The 23,545-nt window shown below is 42.9% G+C and overlaps 1 protein-coding gene across 3 annotated transcripts in view; it reads left to right on the forward strand.

Moving 5' to 3' along the window:
• The window catches only part of tet3 (tet methylcytosine dioxygenase 3), a 48,212-nt gene extending 25,012 nt beyond the window's left edge, over positions 1-23,200 (forward strand). For all 3 annotated transcript variants that reach the window (XM_059336533.1, XM_059336531.1, XM_059336532.1), the window contains 9 exons: positions 1,519-4,444; positions 7,416-7,506; positions 10,692-10,785; positions 13,340-13,548; positions 15,299-15,449; positions 15,567-15,656; positions 15,990-16,127; positions 16,273-16,627; positions 17,874-23,200. In XM_059336533.1, coding sequence (XP_059192516.1) covers positions 1,519-4,444; positions 7,416-7,506; positions 10,692-10,785; positions 13,340-13,548; positions 15,299-15,449; positions 15,567-15,656; positions 15,990-16,127; positions 16,273-16,627; positions 17,874-19,684 — 5,865 coding nt within the window. In that variant the 3' untranslated portion in view covers positions 19,685-23,200. The remainder of the gene's footprint in view (positions 1-1,518; positions 4,445-7,415; positions 7,507-10,691; positions 10,786-13,339; positions 13,549-15,298; positions 15,450-15,566; positions 15,657-15,989; positions 16,128-16,272; positions 16,628-17,873) is intronic.
• Positions 23,201-23,545: the final 345 nt, after the last annotated feature.

The raw sequence follows: 23,545 nt of genomic DNA on the forward strand, positions 1-23,545 counted from the left end.
GTTCAGTCTTGCAGGGAATTCGTTTTATAAGTCACATGTTCCATTTATCATCCGAACATATACTGTAGGTCCACGACTTGTCCTACACTAGACAGGCCAGCCTGTCTACAAACAACAACTCTGAGCTTTACTTTTTCACTGCTACTCGACTGCTTTGCTTTCAGCCTTTAAACTCCCTTGGTAGACTCCTCTTTTATTATTGTTCAGTTGTTGAGAGTTTTTTTATATATGTGGTCATGTTGTGTCTCTGGCTGTGCTGAGGATTTGCTCGGATTGTTTTAAAGCATCATGTGAGCAGAGCAACACCACCAAACTTTAATGCATTCTTTTGCATTAATGGTTAAACACTTAATGTGAGTGTTCTGACTGAACAACTGCAATGTTCAAAGTAAGCTTATTATTGTTAAAATTTGACCAACCAGAGCAGTATGGCCTTTGTTCAGCATCTTAGCATGACATACAAGTCTTCAAATGTTCAGCTCATTTGCCATTTAAGGTCATGTTTTTAAAGAAGATTTCTTGGTTAGGGAATGAGAGTTGCACTGCACACTTCAGACACTTAGTTGTTCTGCAGTTTGTAGCTAAAATGGTTTTTAAGCACTAAAGAGACATCTACATGCCCATTATCAGCAATTGAAAAAAAACATAATTCAGTTAAATTTCTCTTTCAAAGTTAAAACAGTAGCAATTGAAACAACAATTCCATAAAGACCATCATAACTTGATCAATGAAAGCAATTCACATCGTTATTATAATCATATGCTGTATATTTCTGTTTTATTGAACATTTCTAAAATAATTTGATTTGTTTCACTCACTTGTATTCTTGAAATAAAATATTACATTTTTATTAAATAGAATGTCCAATTTCACACTGTTGATTCTTTTTCTCTACTTAAGAAGTAGTTTTGTAGTTTTTTAATAAATTATGAAAATAAACAGTTCTTGCAAGTGGCCCGAGTGGCCACACAGTAATGTTGTGTATTGTATTTAGCCCCACCTCTCCCACACATGAGGGGGACATGTTTTAACTCCAAGTGCCTGCTTTGCATAACCCAACTGATCTGGAGCACAGTGTCCATTTATAAACACCAGTGAAACTATGTCACATGACCTGTGACTTGCTTGACAAAATGCTTTCCTGCTTGAAGACATAGTTAATGTAGTTTTTCTCAGCCCTATTGACCTGACCCCACAGTACTGTGTGTTCTGTGTTTATGAGAGGTGGGAGGGAAACCTTTGATAAGTGCTGGGGAGAAGGAACTGGAGTCTTTGATGACATTGATGATTGATATTTGCTATTCAGTTAAGTTATTCTTGGAAAACAGATAAAAATGCTAATTTGGTAAATGCTTATTTTATTCAATCACAGCAATAATTAAACACAAATACACAAGATGGTGTGATTATTCAAAATCATGCCTCCTGCATAGTGTATAAAGTTGTTTTACATATTTATCTTCGATTCATTTAAATATTTTTAATCTCACTGACCTTGCTCCATGTTTGTCTTTCAGACTGTTCCCAAAGTCACTTCAGTGGATGGCCCCAGAAGTGGAGGCCAGATGGAAATTGGGTCACATGACCGCCTCCAGGAAGGCGCGCTGAGCCTGGAACTGGCCAATGGGGTGAATCGCTACCCTAATGATGATGCGACATCTATGGAAACAGAGCAGCAGAGGGCAGGAAGCGCACCTCCAAAGCAGTGCTGGGTGTCAGGACATGGCAAGGTCAGTGACACCCAACAACAGCAACCATGTTGGAGAAGCAGCAGCGGTACAACCCCTGGTGAACCTGTCCACCATGCAGACATGGAGGATGCCCACAATCTGGTGGCTTTTTCTGCTATTGCTGGCTCATTGCCTCCTTCTTCCTCCTCTTCATGTCTCATACAGTCTAACACAGCCCAGCTGTATGAGAATTTCACCAAGGAGATGGGCACTGAAGGGGCTCAGGCCAAAATCTCTTCAGGAGCTCCTGAGGGGAGCTGCCAAACTCCAGAAGACCTGAACACTCTACAGACAGCACTGAGCCAAGCCAAACATGGACACAAGCCCCCAAACTGCAACTGTGATGGGCCCGACTGTCCAGACTACCTTGAGTGGCTGGAGAAGAAGATTAAGTTGGCAACCACTGAGGATCAAGGTGCCTGCAAGATGGCTGATGCTACCCCACACTTACAGTCTCACCTACAGCAGCCCCATTTGCAGCATCACCCTCAGCCCTACCCCCAGATGAATGGTGGCCACCGTCTGTCAGCTTCATACCCCCAGCAGCAACATGGAACTCAAGGCCCTCACCCAGACCAAGTGCCCTGCCCCAAACCCCCAATTCCCTGCTCTCCCCAGGTGCTCTCCATAGCCAAGGAAAAGAACATCAGTCTTCAGACAGCCATCGCCATAGAAGCCCTGACCCAGTTATCTGGTACTGGTCCACAGTCTGCCAGCTCTCAAGTTCTCTACAACAATAACCTCCATCACCACCAACATACCCACAACTTCCAGTCTCAGCCCCCTAATGGCACTAGCTTGATCCCGTCCTGTCCCAGCACCCACTCATCTTCCTCACGCTCTCAATCCGTCCCCCCAGGACTACACACCATTCAGCAGGCTCAAATATCCTGCGAACACCATAGGCCCCAATCCCAGGGACAGCCAGCCCATGCTTCCCCTCTCCCATCCTCTACCTCTCCTTTCCCTGGTCAGGGAAAACATCCAGGCTTCAACCCTAATCCCCAGCAGTGGCAGCAGGGTCTGGACAGAGGCTCTGACCAGAGGAACCCATGGATGTGTATAAAGTCTGAGCCCCAGTCTCACTATGCTGCTGCACCTCACAGCAGTTCAGACCCCATGTCAGAGCTTAAACAGCTGCTTGGTGACACCAGTGGCAAGTTCAGCAATGCACATTTCAAGCTTCCAGTCACACAGCAGATCAGCTTGAACCAGAATGGAGGTACCCAGGCCCAGGACAACCCAGCACTGGCCAGGATAAAGCAGGAACCAGACTCTGGGGAGCACTACCATCACACTGCCTCCATGGGACATTACGGCATGGTTAATGGTCAGCAGCAGGGTCAGCACTACCCTGGCACTCCCCTGTCTCCTGGCCAAGCAGCCATAAGCCACTCCACTCAGGCAGCTCTGCAACAGCACCTTCACTACAAGAGGAACCTCTTCTCTAACCACTCCCCTGGCTTTGGAGCACCGGGCCCTCGTGCACCTCTGGCTTGCCAAAACTTGAAAAAATGGTGGCCACAGATGGAGGCGGAAGGATTGCCACATCTGGCTATCAAACAGGAACCCAAGAAGAGAAAAAACAGCCAAGGCTCTCCTGTCATAAAAGCTATGAGTGGTATGCTTGCTGCCCCTCCCTTGCCCAAGCCCAAACAGATAATCATCAAAAAGACCAAGCAGAAAGCCTCCATGCCAACCTTCCTGCCTCAATCTCAGATCACCGTACAAAAACCATCAGTCCTCATGATGGACAGAGCCCCGGCCCTGGCCAGCCTGCAACCAGGTTGTCTCCCTACTCTGCCCCTCCACGGTAACTCCACTCAGGCTGCTGCTGCAGGCCTCCCTGCCCCAGCCCTATCTCAGGTATCCATTTCCAACTCCTCAATGACCCCCTCTTCCACTGTTTATGCTTCGCCAGAAAACACTCCAGCCCTCATGGGCCCTCTGCCCCCACCTGTGGCCCCTGTAGCTCATGCTACATCAGAGGGAGTGGGCAGCCTGGCCTCCAGTAACACCAGCACCACCACACCTGTGACCTCCACATCTCCATCCAGCACCTCACAATTGCCGAGTGTCATCAACATAGACCCCAAATACGAAGAATTGATCCGCCAGTTTGAGGCTGAATTTGGGGATTCAGCCCCAGAAGTACCTGCCAGTCAGCCCACAGGGGAGACTGCTACACCTCCTCAGTCAAAGAATCAGTCCCAGACCAGTCCTCAGGACCCCAGTCCCACATCATCTTCCACCTCAAAGTCAGCTCCTTTAATTCTTGCCACTCAAGCCAGCTCCACACCTCATCCAGATGATCAGGAGATGGAAGTCAGCAAGGATGAGTCAGGGACCCAAAGTGAAGCAACCTTGAGCCAGGCACCCTCAGAAAGTGCTACGGGGGATGTCTCTCTGCATCATCAGGCCATTCTGGACAGGCAGCAGCAGCAGCAGCCCAGTGTGTTGGAGGATAGGTTTAGCATGCCATGTTCTCCGCTGCCCAAACGCATGAAGATCGAAACCTCGGGTGATATAGCAGTACTTTCCACCACATGCTATTCTGAAGAGGACACACCCACCAAGGACAGTCTGCCTTCTTCTCCATCTCTCAGAGGCTTCCTAGAGTCTCCCCTGCGCTACCTGGACACACCAACCAAGTCATTGCTGAGTACTCCTTCCAAGGATCTACAGGCGGAGTTCCCCATCTGCACCTGCGTGGGTAAGTCAGTGTGTGTTGGTGTATGTGTATATCCAGATGGATGAGGTTTCTGTCTATCGACATACTGTATTCAAAATTTTCAATGTATATAATACTACCAAGAATCATTCGAACAATTCTTAAGGCTACTTAGGTCCAGTGTTGAGGTTCTTGTACTTAAGTATTTCAATTTTCTTCTACTTTATACTTTTGCTTCACTAATATTCAGAGGGATATCTTGCACTTTTAAGTCAGCATGTTTTTTTTTACACCTTTAGTCACTTTACTGATTCAGATTAATACTTTTGTAATACAAAATATAATGGATGTTTTTGGTAAAAACAAGTATGAGCAGCCTGCACACTGCTGTCACTAATGTAACACCTGTACATGAATATGTTCACTAACAAGGATTATGACATTTTAGTCATCTCATATTTAATCCCCTACCCCTGGAAAGCCTGGACAATGGTGTTTATGAGTGGCTGACCCAGAAACAAGCACAACTAGTGCTATGCCTGTACAGTTTTCTCTCCTGTGCCGCCAGCAGGAAGAACTACAGTTAACCACCAGTGGTCATGACAGGCCATTCCATTTTTTTCAGTGTCACTGTTACTCATTTCACATACCAACACTTATGCGACTACTATTATTCCCAAACTACAAGCGTGTCTGGCGGCAACATGTTTGGTCATTCATTCTTCTTCTTCTATGGTTTACTAGCAGGTGGTTCAAGGTACATGAGTGCCTTAAACCGTGACCTGGTGTGTTTTTTTATTTATATCTACAGTTATTGAACTTGATGTATTTTCTATCTGAAGAAAACTATGTCAGTATAATTATTGCCAGCACTTTGTCACCCAGTACTAAGTTAAAATAAGTCTTTAGGTACAGTAAATCTGACCAGTGTTGGATGAAAAAGACTTTTCACTGAAGTGCTCATGCATATTCTGCAGGGAGGCCTTTAAAAATCTGGAAAATAAATCTGTCACCTTAAATGCCATTCTCTACTTATTGAAATACACAAGGCCACTTTTCAGTGTTTTCGTTCCCCTTCTGCTTCAGCTTTTCTGTCTGGATGCTTGTTGTCTAAGAAAGTGTGTGTTGCCAGGGTGTGTGGCTGCAACCATCCAGACTGCGACAGTGTGAGGCACTAAAGGCAGCGGGCAGGAACAATAGCAGTGGTGGCAGAAGGAGCCTTTTGTGTGGGTTTGGGTCTGGCAGACAAGCAGAACAGAGCCTTTGTTAGACAGAAAGAGGTTTAGTCCCATAGTTTGGGTCGTACCCTGCTCAGGTTATTTGTTTACAACAGAGTAGGTGGTCCTACTGTAGAAATCCATGAAAATTAATAGATCATATTATACACCACATGTTTAAAATACATTAGAAAACAGTTACAGTTGTAGTTTAGGTGGATGCATCCAAATTATTATACTCTTACTGTACATATCTTATTACATAAAAAAGACACTGTCTGTCCATTAAGTCATAAATGAATGACTCAGTCAATCAGAATAATGCAGCTGTAGCTGGTGTGGGTAACAGTTCATTAACTTGTGCAATAACTGAATAATGAGAACCTTTGCTCTCAGAGAACTTATGAAGAAGTTACCTTCATGTTCTACCAGTTACTGAGTGCTAACTGTCAGATTTTGAAGGGTTAAGGCCTGGTAAATAGACGTTTGCTGTCCCTAAACATTGAAGAGGGTGCACAGCAGGGGTAGAGCAGCTGCAGTGAAACACATAGTTGTGTGTTGTTACTAAGTGTAAAGAACAGCAGACAATAAGTCGTCATAGTAAAGCCTGCCCTGTAGCATAACACTGCCCAGGAATGAGAGTGCCTCCAGCACACACAGATACAGTACAGCAAGGATGTGAACAGTACACACACAAAACCAATTTCCATGCAAGAATTTGGTGTGACTCCTCCACTTCCTGTCCCGAGCCACGCCCTAGTGCCTCCCTGCACCAACAGGGGAATGTGACCTCATATTGCCTCTGAACTAGAGACACACACAACACTGACTGCATGTCCACACTTTAGATAATCAGCTGACGGTGTAAAGCCTTTATGTTTAGAGCATTTAGCTAATGTTGTGGCACATTATGATAAAGAAGTGTTGTATACAGAAGTTTTATTAGCAGAGCAAGGCAATACAGAGTCCATTAGAGACATTCATGTAGGAGACATTCAGCAGCACAGTATCACATGCGAAGATTAGCAATGAAGTCATAGGAGGTGGTTAACAAACACAGACGCATGTAGGACAATGGTCATATGCAGTCAGACATACACACACACACACACACACACTCATACACAACATGAAAACAGATGTACACAACCACTCGCAGACACACCCTGACTCCCCCATAACACTCCCACAAACTCATTCATCACTACCTCAAAGAGCTTCAGCTTTACAAAGTGTCTCCACACATGCACCACACCCTGCAGTCACAACCAACTGTCTGTCTGTGTCTTCATGTGTGTTTGTGTGAACTGGATGTTGCAATCAGTTGCACATTCTCACGCTTCTCACAGACGATTTAGTTTCAAAGAGGATGTCCTTCAGTTTGTTCAAAAATACATCAAAAGACACACCTTTGATTTTTTTTTTTTTACAAAACTACAGAAGCTGAGATGTGATTATATGCTCAGAGACTTTATTATTCACTGATGTCAGAGGACTTTTACTGTTCAATGTGTTCAGGAGCTAGACATTTTCTTTGTTTTTAGCTTTTTATTTGAACAGTCTTTTGTGTAAAAACAACAAAGTAGTTTCTCATAATATTATATTAATGTTTATATTATTTTATAATAATAGAACAAACAGACTCGTCACGCACTAGTTACAATACAACTCAAGAGAAGACATACATTATTATCACAAATTGTGTTCTGTTGTATATTGAAAATAATTGTGTACAGGGTGCTTTTTCAGGTCCAGTTATGTGCTATTTCTTCACCCTCTGCTGTCTATTTTTCTAGAACAAATCCTGGAGAAAGATGAAGGGCCATACTACAATCACCTGGGATCTGGACCTACTGTGGCCTCCATAAGAGACCTGATGGAGACAAGGTGAGTCTTTTTTTTCTCTTCTCTTGTCTTCTCTTGTCTTCTCTTGTCTTCTCTTCTCTTCTCTTCTCTTCTCTTCTCTTCTCCTCTCTTCTCTTCTCTTCTCTTCTCTTCTCTTCTCTTTTCTCTCCCTCCTACATGCTCTTGCTTTCTCAGCTTCTCTCCCCCTCCTCTCCTTCCTCCCCCTCTCCCCACCTTCCCTCCTCCTCACATTTGTCCTCAGGGAATCCGTGACCCAGAATCCAGTCGGAGAAACAGGAAATATCAGCATCATCAGCATATCGGAGGCAGAAGCACTAGGGTAGCAGCAGATGATAGCTGAGAATGAGAGGAATGAGGGAGGATATGAATCAAACCACAGAGACAGAAAGAGACAGACAAAGAGAGAGAAGGGAGGAAGGAGGAAGGAGGAGAGAAATTAAAAAATTTGTGGAGAAGATGATATAAATGGTGGACTAATAGTTCACCTATTAATATTATGCAACAGTCCTCATTATTACTGTAATGAAACTTAAGCAAGCAATAATGTACATACAAAGTAGGAATGCACCGATGGCTAAATTATGGGTCGATACTGATGTTTAAAGTGACAATATTGTCAATAGAATGTCAATGCCAATGTTTTTTGCTGGTAAACAAAAAAAATATTATAAAACAAATAATAATTAAGCTGCTTTAAAAAGCATTTATTTATACTATCTGAATTAAATTAAATCCTGCAATTTAGTAAGGGTCAAAAGTAATGTTAGAATAAAATGTGACACCCATATCTCTGGTGGAGGACTTTAAATTGGCAGATTATATAAGTGACTAAAAGCGTGGGAAGGACTGAACAGTATAATTTCAGATTTTGAATTACTGAGTTGAAGGAAATCAACAAGGCAATATTAACTGATACAAATGTTCGGACATTCATAATACAAAACATTTAAATGCTCTGTTAGAAACCTTAAACAAACAGAAAATCCATGTGCTATGTTCTTATAAATAAAGCAACAGATGACATTTAGCATTAACCATCAGGACTCTAATGTAATCCATGTCACTACATGAACAGCCTCACCAAACCAATCCAATAATGTTGTTACTTTGTCTGCTCTGCTTCGTTATCTTAGCTTAGCTTAGCTTAGCTTAGCTTAGTTTAGCCGTTTGATCTTCATAGGATTTAGTATTCATTCAGTTTAGGAAACAATTCAGAAAGCTCCAGCTGGTAATTTGAATACCCAAAGTGCAGTTACAGCCTCTTTGAATCATTGTTGGGAAATCTTACTAAAACACAACACGTATCAAGGGTGATCAACTGTTTTTTCGAATGAATAAAGGGCTACAATATTTTTCCTCGCTTGCTAAAATGCAAAAGCACCTTATACTCAGTGTAACCTTCTATACCTTTTTTACGCATGACGTCAAACATCAGATGGAGGGCAGGTCACACTGCACAAATGCCTATCATTTGCATCGTTTAAAGCTGTTCCCATTTATCAATTCAAGATAAAACAAGGTCTACATTCGAGTCCTGAGAAAGTTGTACATGAAGTGGGGGAGCAATAAAAACATCAAAGAGAAACAGCAGCAGAGGTTGATAAAACCCCTCCAACTTAAGGCTGGAAGAGCAGAGTCAAATTTAAGTGGTTTAAAGTGGTTCAAGTAGAAAACAGCAGCTAAAGTTAGGGCTTCAATGTAATATTTGAATTGAAATAGCAATAGCAGATTATGTAGCCACTTTCCTCTTTTACTTACTGCCCTCCATCTGAATGTCTCACATATTCGTCACGTGACTGCAAACAAGCTATAACCGGAAGCCACATTGTGTTATGCCTAATTCTAACAATGCTGGATATTGTACTTAGGCACATTTGGCTGTTCTTTACTGAGAAACTGGATTTCAATAGGACCAATGAGTCATTAATCCCTAGAGAGCACAGAGTGAGTGAGGGGGGATGTTGGACCTCTTTTTGTTGTTTGAGAGATGACATAAGACGCTCAGGCCACAATGTCCCGAGCTGACCTTTGACCCACTGCTGACCTCAGATGGCCACCCCTGTGGTGACAGAGCCCACTCGCCCTCCACTCTCTGAGCCACCTCGGGGTGATTCCTATTCAGCAGGAGCCCCTTGTGTTCACTGTCACACCAGATCTGTTCAGGGCTGACGTCCGCACAATGGCAGGTATCAGGCGGGCAGGAGACCTGATATGAGCCGTGAGAAGACAACTGACAAGTTCTGATGAACTTTCTCCTCCCCAATGCAACCTCTGACCCCAACCCCTTATTAGCTCTGCCCATGTAAAAATACACACGTGCACCATTAGGAGAACTATTAAATAGACAGTCAAGACTCCATTATTTGCTCAAGACACATGTGTACACACATGTACACACAAAAACCAAACAAATAGATTGAGTGTTTACACAAAATAAGCTCATGCATGCACATGTGGACAAAAACCAGCACAGAAAAATCTCCAAAAGAAAACCCTCTGACTGGCATTGTATGGAGGCTAGTGGGTTCTGGTTTACTCTGCCATGCTTGTGTGAATCTCAGCAGACCCTTGTTAACACTCCTCACCAGTCAGTGCCATCTTTATCAGAATTGACATACACTACTCCTCCTACAGACTACAATATTCAGCAAAACAGGCAAAAGCAACAGGTGGCATGAAATATAAGAAACACTGACGACAAAAAAAAAGGAAAAACCTAGACTGTTATTTAGTGGCACTAGGTGAGCCTTTTCAGAAACCATTTTTGAAAACATGTTTAAATTAAAATGAGTAAATCCACACTTTTCCTGTGTTTATGTTGAGAATAAGACTGTTTAACAGATTCACAGCATGAAAATGGAGGTTAGTTTGCATATATTTTAAATGATATTTAATTGTGAATACAGGAACAGGGCACACCACATTGCTGGTCAGGTGTGGTGTTTGTTGTGTGTTCCAGTGCAACATTTAACAAAACATGTGAGGCCACAAGAAGTGATGTTTAGCATCTGATCAGTCAGTCAGACACACAGGAAAGACTACAGTGTTATTAGGTTTAGGTCACTTGAGTGTCAACTTGGTGTGTCGCAGCCATAACATCAGACATGAGGACTATCTGATCTGAGGGGAAGCCTTTCTGACTTGAAACACCAACTGCTCGAGGGGATGAACTTAAAAAGAACTAAAGTGTTTCTCTTCCTGTGTAGGTATGGAGAGAAAGGGGAAGCCGTCCGGATTGAGAAGGTGGTGTACACCGGCAAAGAGGGAAAGAGCTCACGAGGATGTCCGATTGCTAAGTGGGTAAGTAGCATCACCTCTGCCATGCGTTTGAAGTTTGGAGAAGCAAGAGTTTTGTAATACTTGGTATTGTCAATGTCTCTTCGTTTTGCTTCCGTTGAGTTTACTTTCCAAAGAAACAGCCTGGGACTCTCAACAACTCAGTAAAAGCCTCCTTTTGTTTAAGCGAAAGAAAGAAAAAAATGTCTTTTTGTCCCACGTGAAACCAGTGACTACAGTTACATGCACAAAATATTTCTTGCCTGATTTTTGCCTCTTTTCTGAAAAAGACAGTATTCCTTCTAAGCTGTTTACATGCTTAAAGAAAATAAAAAATCCACTTACAGCAAAATTTACATGCAGCTGTGCACTGTACTCAAAGTAACGATTAACATTTTGCTCATTTACATCAAAATAGGATTTTTTTCAAAGTTTTCAACTCGTGGTGGACTGTGCAAACAAAGTCTCCCTGTTTCATTCCTTGAACAAACTTCTTGTAAAGGTTGTCCTTGTGATATTTGCACAAATCCCAAAAACCTGTTGATCAAGTTCTCCATCATGTTTTGCCCAAAAGTAGGTGTGTTTCTCCTTTTGAGAAGATAATGGACCTTTCTTTTGGGCATGCATCTGGACAGCCCTTCAAAATGTCCTGTAACTGACTGTAAACAGGCAAGAGGCCATGTGTCATAAACTGTGGAAAAATCCCCAAATGTGACGCATATTCCGATTGTGCTGCATATATGTCCAAAGAATGCGCCATAACCCTACTGATATCAGCATATCTTAATTGGAAATTTATATTTTCTGAAAAATGCCTTATTCGCATTATCCAAATGGCTGTTTACATGACCCATATCAAATTCACAATATTGTCAAAATCAGAATAATAGTAGGATTTTAATATTAAAGATTTATGCAGTGTGTGTGTGTGTATTTGTATATAATGAAGGGTCCTGGGGAGACATCCACTCAAGTTTGTCACCTGCAGTGAGTAAATAGGTAGGAGGTCTCACTCTGTAACAACTGCTCAACCCTCCTCTCCTGTGTCACCCCTGACACATCCTGCTAATGATTTTATGGATTCAAAACAGCCGGGGTGGCTGAGTTCGGGTGTTGGAGACAGAGTGTAGAGATAATAAACGTGAAAGATAGCAGCTTTGCACACATCAATTGCCATTTATCTTTTCTGGTTATGAAGAGTCAGATATTGAGGCTATGAGAAGAAAAAAATTATATTCTTGTGTACTGGTATTTATAGTATATGACTCTCCAGCTTCATTTATTTAGCTTACAGCATATTGAGAATTGGTGTCAAGTCACCACAGCCAGACAGATTTCAGAACAGGTATCAAATTTCTTTGAAAATCAACATCAACTGTTTCTCACTGTGTCTTGTTCAATATTTCAAAACCGCTGGGCGTCTAAAGGTCGCTGCTTTGAAGACTAATGTTTTTTACTTAAAAATTCACTAACAAGACAAAAGAAGGCTTTGCATGTTTGTTGTGAGCATGTGATTCTGAATTAAAGGAAACCAACTTCAACCATTTTTACAATTCATACATGGGTGGTTTAAGACCAACAACTCTCCCACATCTAAAAACTTAGAGCAGTGGTTAAATGTAACTAAGTGTTGTATGTAAGTTCTGAGCTATGTGTACTTTACTTGAGTATTTCCATTTTATGTTACATTATACTTCTACTCCACTACATTTTGAGGTACATATTGTATTTTTTACTCCACTACTGTTAGCTAACAGCTTTCCTTTCAGATCGAGATTTAACATGAAAAACATGAAGTTTAACAAAATAAAAGTCTAATGACTTTAAATTGATCATAACAGTATATAAAGTAGTTAAAATGAGCCCTATCTTTGCAAAATTGAAAGCTGCTTATAGAAATGCATCAATACAAATCATCCAATAATATATTTGGAATATATATAAAACAATCTGAGTGGATTCATTTTGCATATTGAGTGCTTTAACTGTTGGAACTTTAAGTACATTTTGATGCTGATACTTTTGTGATACTTTTACTTAAATAAGTTTTGAATGCAGGACTTTAACTTATAGTGGAGTGATTTTGCAGTGTGGCATTAGTACTTTAACAACAAGTTAGACTTGATATTCATCATGTCATCAAGCATTAGGTCTTTTGACCGCTCCATGGACAATTAGTCAGGAGAGATGTTATAGATGACGCTGAATGCCCGTAGAGGAATGGTCTGAGTATTTGTGTACATGGAACATTACAGTAGAATGAAACTCAAACATTCTGCGGGTCTACAAAATCAGCCTCCCATTAACTGTCCACAAAGCAGTTTCAAACTTTATTATTCATGACATCATCTGTTTGCGACTCTGGCTTTGAGAGAGAATAGCTCATGTTGTTCACAAATATTGATTGAACTTTCACAGGCCATGGAAGTAACACAGTGATTTTTTCTTTTGGTTAAAAAATAAAAATCAGCTTACTAAAACTTTTTGAGGAAATATTAAGGTATTTCCAGGGTTATAACCTCATCCTACCCTGGATGCGGAAAAAGTTAAAATAATGATGCGCTCTGTTTCCTGTCAGGTGATCCGCCGTCGCTGCGAGACAGAGAAGCTGCTGTGTCTGGTGCGTCATCGTGCAGGCCACCACTGTGAGAACGCTGTCATCATCATCCTCATTATGGCCTGGGAAGGTGTCCCGAAGGCCATGGCTGACAAGCTGTACCGTGAGCTCAGTGTCACCCTCACCAAATATGGCAACCCCACCAGCCGACGATGTGGCCTCAATGATGAGTGAGTAGCTGACGAGTGCTCTTTGACACTAGTTTTCTAACATAAAATTTGCAACCATGCAGAGAGCAGACAGGTAGTGGGTCTTTCAGTATGATATGCATTGCTGTACCTTCACTGCATCTGTATTCAAGACCACACTGCATCGAACGCTCTCTGTCCACACTGAATCAGTAAAAAATGCACTTCTACGTCATGTTAACAAACTACCTACCTATGTGATCAGCATACCTGCTGTCTTCCTAAGTTTATACTTTTTGATAGAAAACACACATTTTATCTTGTGATATATCCCAGTTTCATTCTCAACTCGTCAGATACCGATGCTTTGTCATGGCCGTCAGCATCTGATACACAGGGCATCCTTTTGTATCTGTATAAGATGCACTGGGCTTTCAGCTCTTGTCTGTGTCCCTGTAAGATGTTTATAGCAACACATGTAATATAAAGGTCTGTTTGGGGTGGGAGAAAGGCTGAAGTGGATGGGTCAAATAAAAGGCAGACTCTGACCTTGGAGACCGAAATCAAAAATCAACAACGTTCAACATGTCAGTCAACCTGTACAACTGCATCCAGTAGTTAGGTGCGGCTGGGAGCTGTTTTAACTCAAACCCTCTTTTGCCCTAACCTTAGTTAAGTGATTTTGTTGCCTAAACGTAATCATTTCCCGTGAATGAAGAGGTTTATTTTGAAAAGCTACAATGCATATAACATATAACTGACACACATTCCCTGACACATCCAAAAACCCTGTGAAGGGCTACTTGTGCATTCCTACCCAACAGTGAGGGGCACTGACCACAAGCGTTGGTATCTCATGGGTTCAGATATAGATCGGTTGAAATGACATACAGTGTAGCCAAGAGCAAGTAGGTTGTTAAAGTGATTAGTGATCATTTATCAGAAACTTTCAGCTCCCTTGCTATCTCCTTTTAGCCAGCTGCCACCAAATAGATTTTTGTAATGAAAAGAGGAGGTAGCATACAGGACTTCTAATTTGAATTTCTTGAAGCAGTTGTCCTCGTCCATTGCAGCATATGACTAACAGGAATAAATAGAAACAGCTCGTCCAGTAAAAGTTCAGCTCAAAACGGCGCTGCACTGCAATGCTTGCTGCCAGTTAAGACATTACATTTGAAAACATGCAATCAAACTGATCTTGACGCTGATGCTCACTTGCGTCTGATGCTCTCTTTGGACGTTGTAATGGACATAACCTCATCAGGTGGGGCTCCATAGTCTAATCTGTACTGATGTGGGAATCTGTGACATGGAAAAATACTCCATTCAGCCAAATGTAAGCCAAATAATGAGTGCAAGCACAAAAACAAATATTAATGTGTCCGTGTCTTACATCCCACTGCTACAATTAGCCATGAGCAGATGTAGACACACCCTTGTTAAACCTGGTTTAGACATAGCCACCATTCACTGTCTTGGGTCAGTCTTATTAACTCCAAGCACCCTCTGTGATGTTGCACTACTAATACTTTAAACTGCCTTTAATTTATGGCACATGATTTGAGTAGATCATATTTGATCTGACTGTGCTACATATATACATGTTATATAAAACCAGAAGATATATGTTTTATATAGAAGCTAAGCCAATGTTATTGCTCTTTTTGAAACATTTATGTCTCACATTGTTATATCCCACTCATCCCAGTTTAAAAATAGTGTACAAATGATGCACGGGCTACACATCATTTATACATGAAGCTGAGAATGTGCTCACTGTCTCCCCCTGCAGTCGTACCTGTGCGTGTCAAGGCAAGGACAGTGAAACATGTGGTGCTTCCTTCTCCTTTGGCTGCTCCTGGAGTATGTACTTTAATGGCTGTAAGTACGCCCGAAGCAAATTGCCGCGCAAGTTCAGGCTACAAGGAGATCACCCTGAAGAGGTACTCATCACATCAGAGCCACTTATTGTATAGCAATTGCAGTCCTCAGTAATTTTAGGATAACATTTTATAGCTCTTGTGTTTTGTTTTGACCTGTGACCTGTTTGTGCTTGTCAGGAGGACAAACTCAGGGATAACTTCCAGAATCTGGCAACTGAGGTGGCTCCATTGTACAAGCGGCTGGCACCACAGGCCTACAGTAACCAGGTTTGTGTTTACAAAGACAAATACCCATCACAGACTTTACACAGCAATAACTTCATGTCATTACCAACTATATTTGTCATCTTACTCATACCCAATTAAAAGTACTGTACAGCAGACCATCAGGACTGTCACATAATAGCACTTCCTGCTTCTTTGCACAAATACTGAGAAACAGAAAACAGCCTGATAGGGACTGACTAAGTTAGTTATAAAATATGACATAATAAACCTGTGAATTGCTGCCTTTGAGAAAGGAAGAAAAACATAGTTTCATTTTGTGTGTCTATCTTGGATTATGTAAGAAAATAAAGTTATCTCTGTCGTCTTCCTCAGTGCCAGTCAGAGGCGAAAGCTCCGGAGTGCAGGCTGGGTTTGCAGGAAGGTCGGCCATTCTCTGGAGTCACTGCTTGCATGGACTTTTGTGCCCACGCTCACAAGGACCAGCACAATCTCTATAATGGTTGCACAGTGGTAAGGTCACTCACCATACTCTTAAATGTATGTTATGGAGGGTTATTTTAGCAAGCATATATTATTCTTATTAGTGAAATAAGAAGTGTTGATGTTTGGCACACTGAACATCTCATCTTGCTCTCCCTCTCTTAAAATATCTTAGGTGTGTACTTTAACGAAGGAGGACAACCGTGCAGTGAAGGGGAACCCTGAAGACGAGCAGCTTCATGTGTTGCCACTTTACAGGATCTCCCCCACTGATGAGTTTGGCAGTGAAGAGGCCCAGCGACTCAAAATGCAGACAGGAGCCATCCAAGTGCTTCAGGCTTTTCGCCGCGAGGTACGCAAGCTGCCTGAACCTGCCAAGTCCTGCCGGCAGCGCAGACTGGAGGCCAAGAAGGCCAACTCGGAGAAGAAGAAGAATAAACTCATGCAGCAGGCAGGGGAGACGCCAGAGAAAACCACGATCAAGACTCAGGTCTGCATCACCGGTCCCCCTCAACCCCAAGGCAATAAAGGTTAGTTGGGTGTTTTTGTGTCACTAATTATGTACTTTGATTGTGTTTAACACCAGGATGTACGGGAAATTGATGTGGGGCCTTGTGTGGTAGCCTAAAATGCATTTACTCTAACTCTAATCTGTAACCATTGTGGAACAGAATTCCAAAATAACAGAAGACCTTAAGAATAAAAGTTGGAGTTTGCAATTCTAACCCAATACATCCATCCGTTCCTGCATTCAAACTTAGGTCGCAGCCGGGTTGGAGCACACTGAAAACAATGTGGTGTTCATACACAGCATTGGCTCTGTAAATGAGAAACAAAGTGACTCAGACAGCGACAGGGTTGGGTGATCGTTTGTATCAGATCGTCCAATCATAGTTGCTTGAGGTCGCTGACAGGCGATCAGCAGGGTACATTGATACACATGCTGACCGTTCACAGCAGACTGCAGCAACACTACCATTACACGACTATTGCTCTCCGGGCTCCTATTAGCTACATTAGCTGAGCAGTTAGCAGTGGCTCCTCTCTCCCCTCCTCCTGCTCTCTCCTGCTCGGTGTGTCAAATGTTGAGCTACTCCTCTGCTTCCTTTATTGATAATCAGACATGTAAAAAGTGTGGGCATTTGTCACGTTTGTCTTGGTGAGGGTTAGTCAGTTGAAAGTGCAGCTCCACACCATGGACGTTAGCTGCTGTAGTTAGTTATCCCATAGTAGTTGGTGCAGGCCGAACTAATGTAGCACCTGTTGGCCGGCTCCAAGTAGCTCCAGAGTGGCTTGGTATAAGTGAAAGAAATCTGCTTTGCCAATAAGGATTTAAACTTCACTTGTCACTCATGTAAGTAACAGACATACAGCTCCACCAAAAAACATCTCTAAATTCATAGTAGGGTGCAGATTATAGAGATTATTTTTGTCACATTTTAGTTTTGATAGTAATTTAAAATCACCTTTATATTGGTGCAGGCAAAAACAGTTGTCAATCATCATTTAATTGTTGATTTACAATGTGATCAAGGCTGCGGCTTAAGGCTAGACCAACAACACTATTCTGTTGTGCTTGGGCAAAGAACAGGAGAAAGGCCATGAATGTAAAAAGAGAAGCAAGAGGGAGCAAGGATGACCTGCATTTGTTTTGGTGTTAAATTCAGTACAAATCAAACAGTCTTTCTACAGAACTGCTGACTCTGCCTTAAAAAAACTGAAATGCATCTGAAATTTAGTTTGTAATTTACCTTTCCTTTTTCTTCAATCATTCAGCAATTATAAAACAAGAGGTGAAGCCCAACATCAAGAAGGAGCCCTTCAATGGTTCAATAGATGGATATCATGTGCAGGCAGCAGACCCATTTAACAACATCTATCCACACCCTGCCTACTATGCAAGGGGAGGCCTCCCCCCAAGTGGCCAGCCCTCTGCACCAGACCCAGTAAACGGATACCACCACAATCTGCCTGCAATGCACTATGGCTACTACAACTACCGCCCCAATGCACTTTTCCCCCCTAAGCTGAGGACCTACGAAGGTCGAAATGGCTCTTTGCCCAAAGAAGGAGGCAAGGCTGTCCAGGTTGACATGAAGCCTGATATTCAGAGCCTTCAGGCCAGACTGGCCCAGTCCTACCCCAGTCACCCAGAGCAAGCCAACCTCCATCCTAACCACAGCGCTTACATCCAGCCTGCAGAATACAACCAGTCCCGTCCTTCCTCCGTCTGCTCAGAATCCTCCAACAGAGGCACTCCAGTCATCAAACAGGAACCTATGGATGTGCCAGTCTATGAAGGCACAATGCAGAGCCCGGCTGGTGCCAACACACCTAGCACCACGCCCCAGCCTGTGGCCTGGCCAGGGCACAAGCCTAATGGAAGTATGGCTCCCTCCAACTGGGAAGGCCATCCGAACCCTAAGCTTAGTACTGAAGCCCCAATGTTGACTCCAGACAAGCAGCAGTTTCACCAGCATCTACAGCAGCGGCAGCCTTCTCCTTACCCCCAGCAGTGGTCACCCTACCCTGGTTCAAATGCCCTGATGGCTTCCCCTGCCCCATCACCTTCACTCAAGGTACCTCCCTCTCCATCTCCGTCCCCTCACCTAGGCACAGCCCTCCCTGGTAACTTACACCAAGGGTCCTCACGCCCTGCCACCCCACGCCCAAGCACTCCCCACCCAGGTACACCACAGCCTGGCAGCTCTCACTCAGGCTCAGTTACACCACAGCCAGGCACCCCAGGCCCAGGCACCCCTCGGCACTGGGCCAGCCCTTGTCCTAGCCCTCAGCCGAATGCTTGGGCCATGGGGCCTGCGGTATATAGCCCTGGTTTGAAGCACAGCAATCCTGCAGGAGCCTACCCAGACAAGATCTGGTCTAAGACTGGGGAAAGTCGGTGTTCCACTCCCCTTGGGCTCCAAGAGAAGGCCTGGAAGTCTTGTGGAGGTTCATTGGCAGGCAGTACGCCGTCCCCTGCGCCTGAGGGTCGACTCTTCCCTGATGCCCTGCAGCAGTCAGACCAGGCCTGCTGGAATCCCAGCCGAGCTGAGAGTGACATTCAGAGCACCAAGGGCCATGACCATGATGACGAGGAGTGGTCTGACAGCGAGCACAACTTCCTGGATCCCAACATTGGTGGTGTAGCAGTAGCACCAGCCCACGGCTCCATCCTGATAGAATGTGCTCGTCGGGAGCTACATGCTACCACTCCACTCAAAAAGCCTGATCGCTCCCACCCCAGCCGCATCTCCTTGGTCTTCTACCAGCACAAGAACCTCAACCAGCCCATGCATGGCCTGGCTATATGGGAGGCCAAGATGAAGCTTCTTGCAGAGCGAGCGCTGCAGAGGCAGCAGGAAGCAGCTCTTCTTGGCCTCTCCCAGGAAGACATCAAAGCCCTCGGAAAGAAGCGCAAGTGGGGGTCTACGGTGGCAGGTGCCAGTCCAGGACCTGGACAATCTAAGGACAAGAGGGAGGGGCCAGTGACGCGGTTAGCCCCCACGTTCCACACTTCCTCTACAGTTACTGTGTCTCCCTATGCCTTCACCCGCCTCACTGGGCCCTACAGTCACTTTGTCTGAGGTCAGACACACAGACTGACTGATAGTTACAGAGTGGTGCAGTGGAGGGCTGGAGAGAGCGATGAGCAGGATGAATGTCTCTCAGCCGTCCCGCAGTCTGGCATCTCTCCATCCTGCCCCCTCCGCAGTCCACTTGGAGGAGGGGACATTTTTATTGTTTTTTACCTCATGTCAGGCAGTGGTTTGGGCTTCAGACACACTGCCTGTGGTGCTCTTCCTCTCTTTTCCCTGGAGAGGAACTCCATTGCTTTCTCTTGTTCATAGAATTTTAATGATTCTAATTATTGCTATTATTATCAATATTATTATGATTGCTATTGTTACTGTCAATGTTGTTATTACAGGTATTATTATGATGAAGACTTGTTTTTTTTTATTATTGCTGTTTTCATTAATGTTATTATTAATGATGTGATTGTTTTTGGTTATATATTTTTTTAAACCAATCAGTCTGTGTCAGTCAGACTCAGACAGTTGCTTTTTCCATGTTTGGAAAACGTGTACACTTTTTTGTTTCTGATTTTTCTTTGTTCTTGTCAATCTTCCAGCTGTACTTAGAGGAGGAGCCATTATCTGCCTGGCAAGACAGCAAATCAATATTACAGGAATCATATAAAGTAGACTTTCCAGAAGGCTCGCCTTAGATATCTACCTGGAATATGAATATATATATATATATAGATATAGATATATCTATATATATACAGGTATATATCATTTATTTTAAGGCAGTTTAGTCCTCCATAAAAGATAATTATTATCAACCTGGGACTCCATCTCCTAGTTTTGTGTTCAAATTCCCATTGCTTAGGGTGACATTGATTTAGTTTAGCAGCAGCAATGAAAGACAGTAGCAGTGTACTGGAGCCTGCCACCATCCTTTCTTTTTATTTTCTCTTGCCTAAAACGTATACATTTTTAATTAAATATTTTACTTAAACATATACTCTATCTTGGCATTTGCGTGATTTCAGATTTTCCCCATTAGCTGGGAACTCTCTTATTCTCAGCATGATGTATCATTTATTAAAGATCAGTTGTATTTGCACTGATGCAAACGGTTATGTACCTGAATATACCAGAAGAGTAGTGCTTGGTCTTGATTGTTTGCTTTGTGACTGCAGAGCCCCTGGATGGCTAAAACTTAACTCTAAAGTTTAGAAAGTAGGAAAGTCATACCCAGGTTCATAATAATTACGTTTGTCCTTTAAAACCTATTTAGAGAAAGTGTTTCTCAGCTTCTCTTGTCATGAGATGACGTGCTCCTCCTCCTCTCGTGCACCCCTCCAGCTTTCGACTGGTGCTCAACTTCCAGCTCTGATCGATTTCCATTCCGCCACTCTTCATGGCACTTGATGCTGTATTTTAGGTGCTCTTACTCTAATCTGGCTCAACTAGTATTAGCAAGTGAATTTCTTTAGACTGAGGTGGAGTAGCAGAATGATGGGATTTATTGCTTCAAGACATCAGTGGAGTAAATCTGTCATGCCATGAGAAGTATACTGGATTTTTGACAAATCCTCTGCTTTTCATTTGTCCCTGTAACTGCACACATATGGTACTCCACGAAGGCTAATATAAGTATTTTCAATTGCCACTTGAGCCAGATCTGCAGATAGAGATGGAACAGGTGTCACACGTTATCTTCCTGTAACATTCAAGTCGGGGTGAGCACCTCCCAGTGTAAACTCTAGAGGGCAGCAGTGGCTCGCGTGTACAAACAAACCTAGAAGCACTTGAGATCTATTCAGAGGGAGCTGCTTTATCCACCCATGGCCAGTAGAGGGGGATCTCACCCTGTTTGCTGACCATGGATGGTAAAGACGATCTTTGTCCCCTTGTGACACAAATGTGAACGAAGGAAACAGTGTTGGGACAGCAGTGCTTTTGGTGCTCCTACACACACTCTGGTGCTCTCCTATTACACTTGATTTACTGTGAAGGACCTCTCTCCTCTGCATGGTGCTGTCATCTTCGAGCAGAGGGAGACATGTCCTTCTGCAAACACCTTGTCACCACAGAGCCAGTCAATCAAAGTGGCCGCCCCATGGTGCCAGCTCCGTCACTGGGCTCGAGAACTGGTCTCTTTTTGAGGTGCTTTTGCAGTTTATTGTGGCAAAGTGTTTTTGTCTCAAACAAAGTACACTGTACAGGGCAGACGGTGCATTGTTGATAACTATTTCACAGAGAGAACAATAGTACTGAGAAGTAAAGGGAGACCTTGGAAAACAACTGTAGCTGCTGGGAGTTGGTGCCATATGCAAGTGCTTTGAATCAATGAATCTCTCACTTTGTGTATGTGTGAGTGTGTGAAAATGACTCAGATGCATGGGTGTGTGAAAGGGAAAAGCCAAAGAGAGAGAATATTCAAATCACTCCTTTTTGTTTTCAGGCACCGAGCAGTGATGTGGTTCACGTGCAACATGTGTCGAAAATACAAATGAGTGACTAATTTAATTGGATACTGGCTGACTCCTGGCTGCTGGGTAGTTGTTTGGGTCCTGGTCATCTGTGAAAGACCCTGTTACCTCTCCCGAGGGTCTCCAGCTCTCTACCTCACGCTGTAGAGACACTGGTCACAATCACAACTTGCTACTGAGGGCAGAGAATCATGCATATGTCCCTTTGTGTGCTCTAGATCTTCACACTCATTTAAACCTGCTTTTTTATTTTTATTTTTTTTTACTCTTATTTATTACTACATGGTGATGATGATGATGATAATGATTGTCTTTGATGTTTTTTTCATCTTTTTTTATATAGCTAATACAAATTGTACATAGAGAAGAAAAGATTTATAAAAGCACTTTTAATCTTGATTTTAATGACAAAAAGAAAGAGCCGATTATTGACAACTTGAAGCTTAGTTTTTCGTTTGTTTGTTTTTTTTCTCAAGAGAGAGATAAAAATGTAAATATTAAAATATTTAGGTAAGATTATTTAACTGGTGAGGATAGTAACTAAACCATGAATGACAAGGGGGTATTTTGAAGTCTCTGACAGCCCTCAACGACAGTAAACAACACTTGGTCCCAACGTGTTGTGTGTAAATGTGTGCTTCGTAACATTGCTGTTTTGCTTTCGTAAGTACTGTACCCCTTGTCAGCATGTAACTGACAGAGACGTGTCACTTTCTAAAAACAAATTCATTAGCCAAATTATGTACCCTAAGGCTACACTTTACTTACTCACTGATTGACTGATTGACTGAGTATAAATAGAGAATCCCCCATGTCACTGCTCTCTCACCAAAACGTTGAATTTTAGAGTTTGTCGCTTTACAGCAACTCAATTGTCGCGAGTTAGATGAAAAGATTGATACCACTCCCCATACAGAGAGTGGTATTGATCTTCTCATCTGAGTGCAATATTTCCCAAATTGCTGAACCCTTAATAATAGTAGATTTGTCAGTTGTGTTAGACTATCAGGTCACCTGTGTCCCTGCTTCTTTAGATGTATCTATCATTATTCACTCTAGTTCTCATAATAGCAACTACTAACTTGGCATAAAAATCCCCCACCCCCCTCCCTGGGAGCCACCATGTGTTTATTAATTAATCATATAATACACACATTAAGGGGCGAGATTGGTGACTCTAAATTACCCATTGGAGTGAATGAGAGAATGAATGGTTGTTGATGTTCGAATCCTAGTTAGGGATAGTGAATGAATAAATGAATACACACATTATGGCCAACAGTAGTTTCACTGGTGTAGGGACTGGGTACAGTAACAGCTCATTTTACTCTAACTCATAACGCATGGCCCACACTACACACACACACATACACACACACACACTTGCCTAACAAAGGGTGCTGAGGATACAGTGTACATGATATCTAAATAACTTTGTAAA

The sequence above is a fragment of the Centropristis striata genome, chromosome 7 (genome assembly GCF_030273125.1).
Source record: "Centropristis striata isolate RG_2023a ecotype Rhode Island chromosome 7, C.striata_1.0, whole genome shotgun sequence".
Classification (NCBI taxonomy): domain Eukaryota; kingdom Metazoa; phylum Chordata; class Actinopteri; order Perciformes; family Serranidae; genus Centropristis; species Centropristis striata.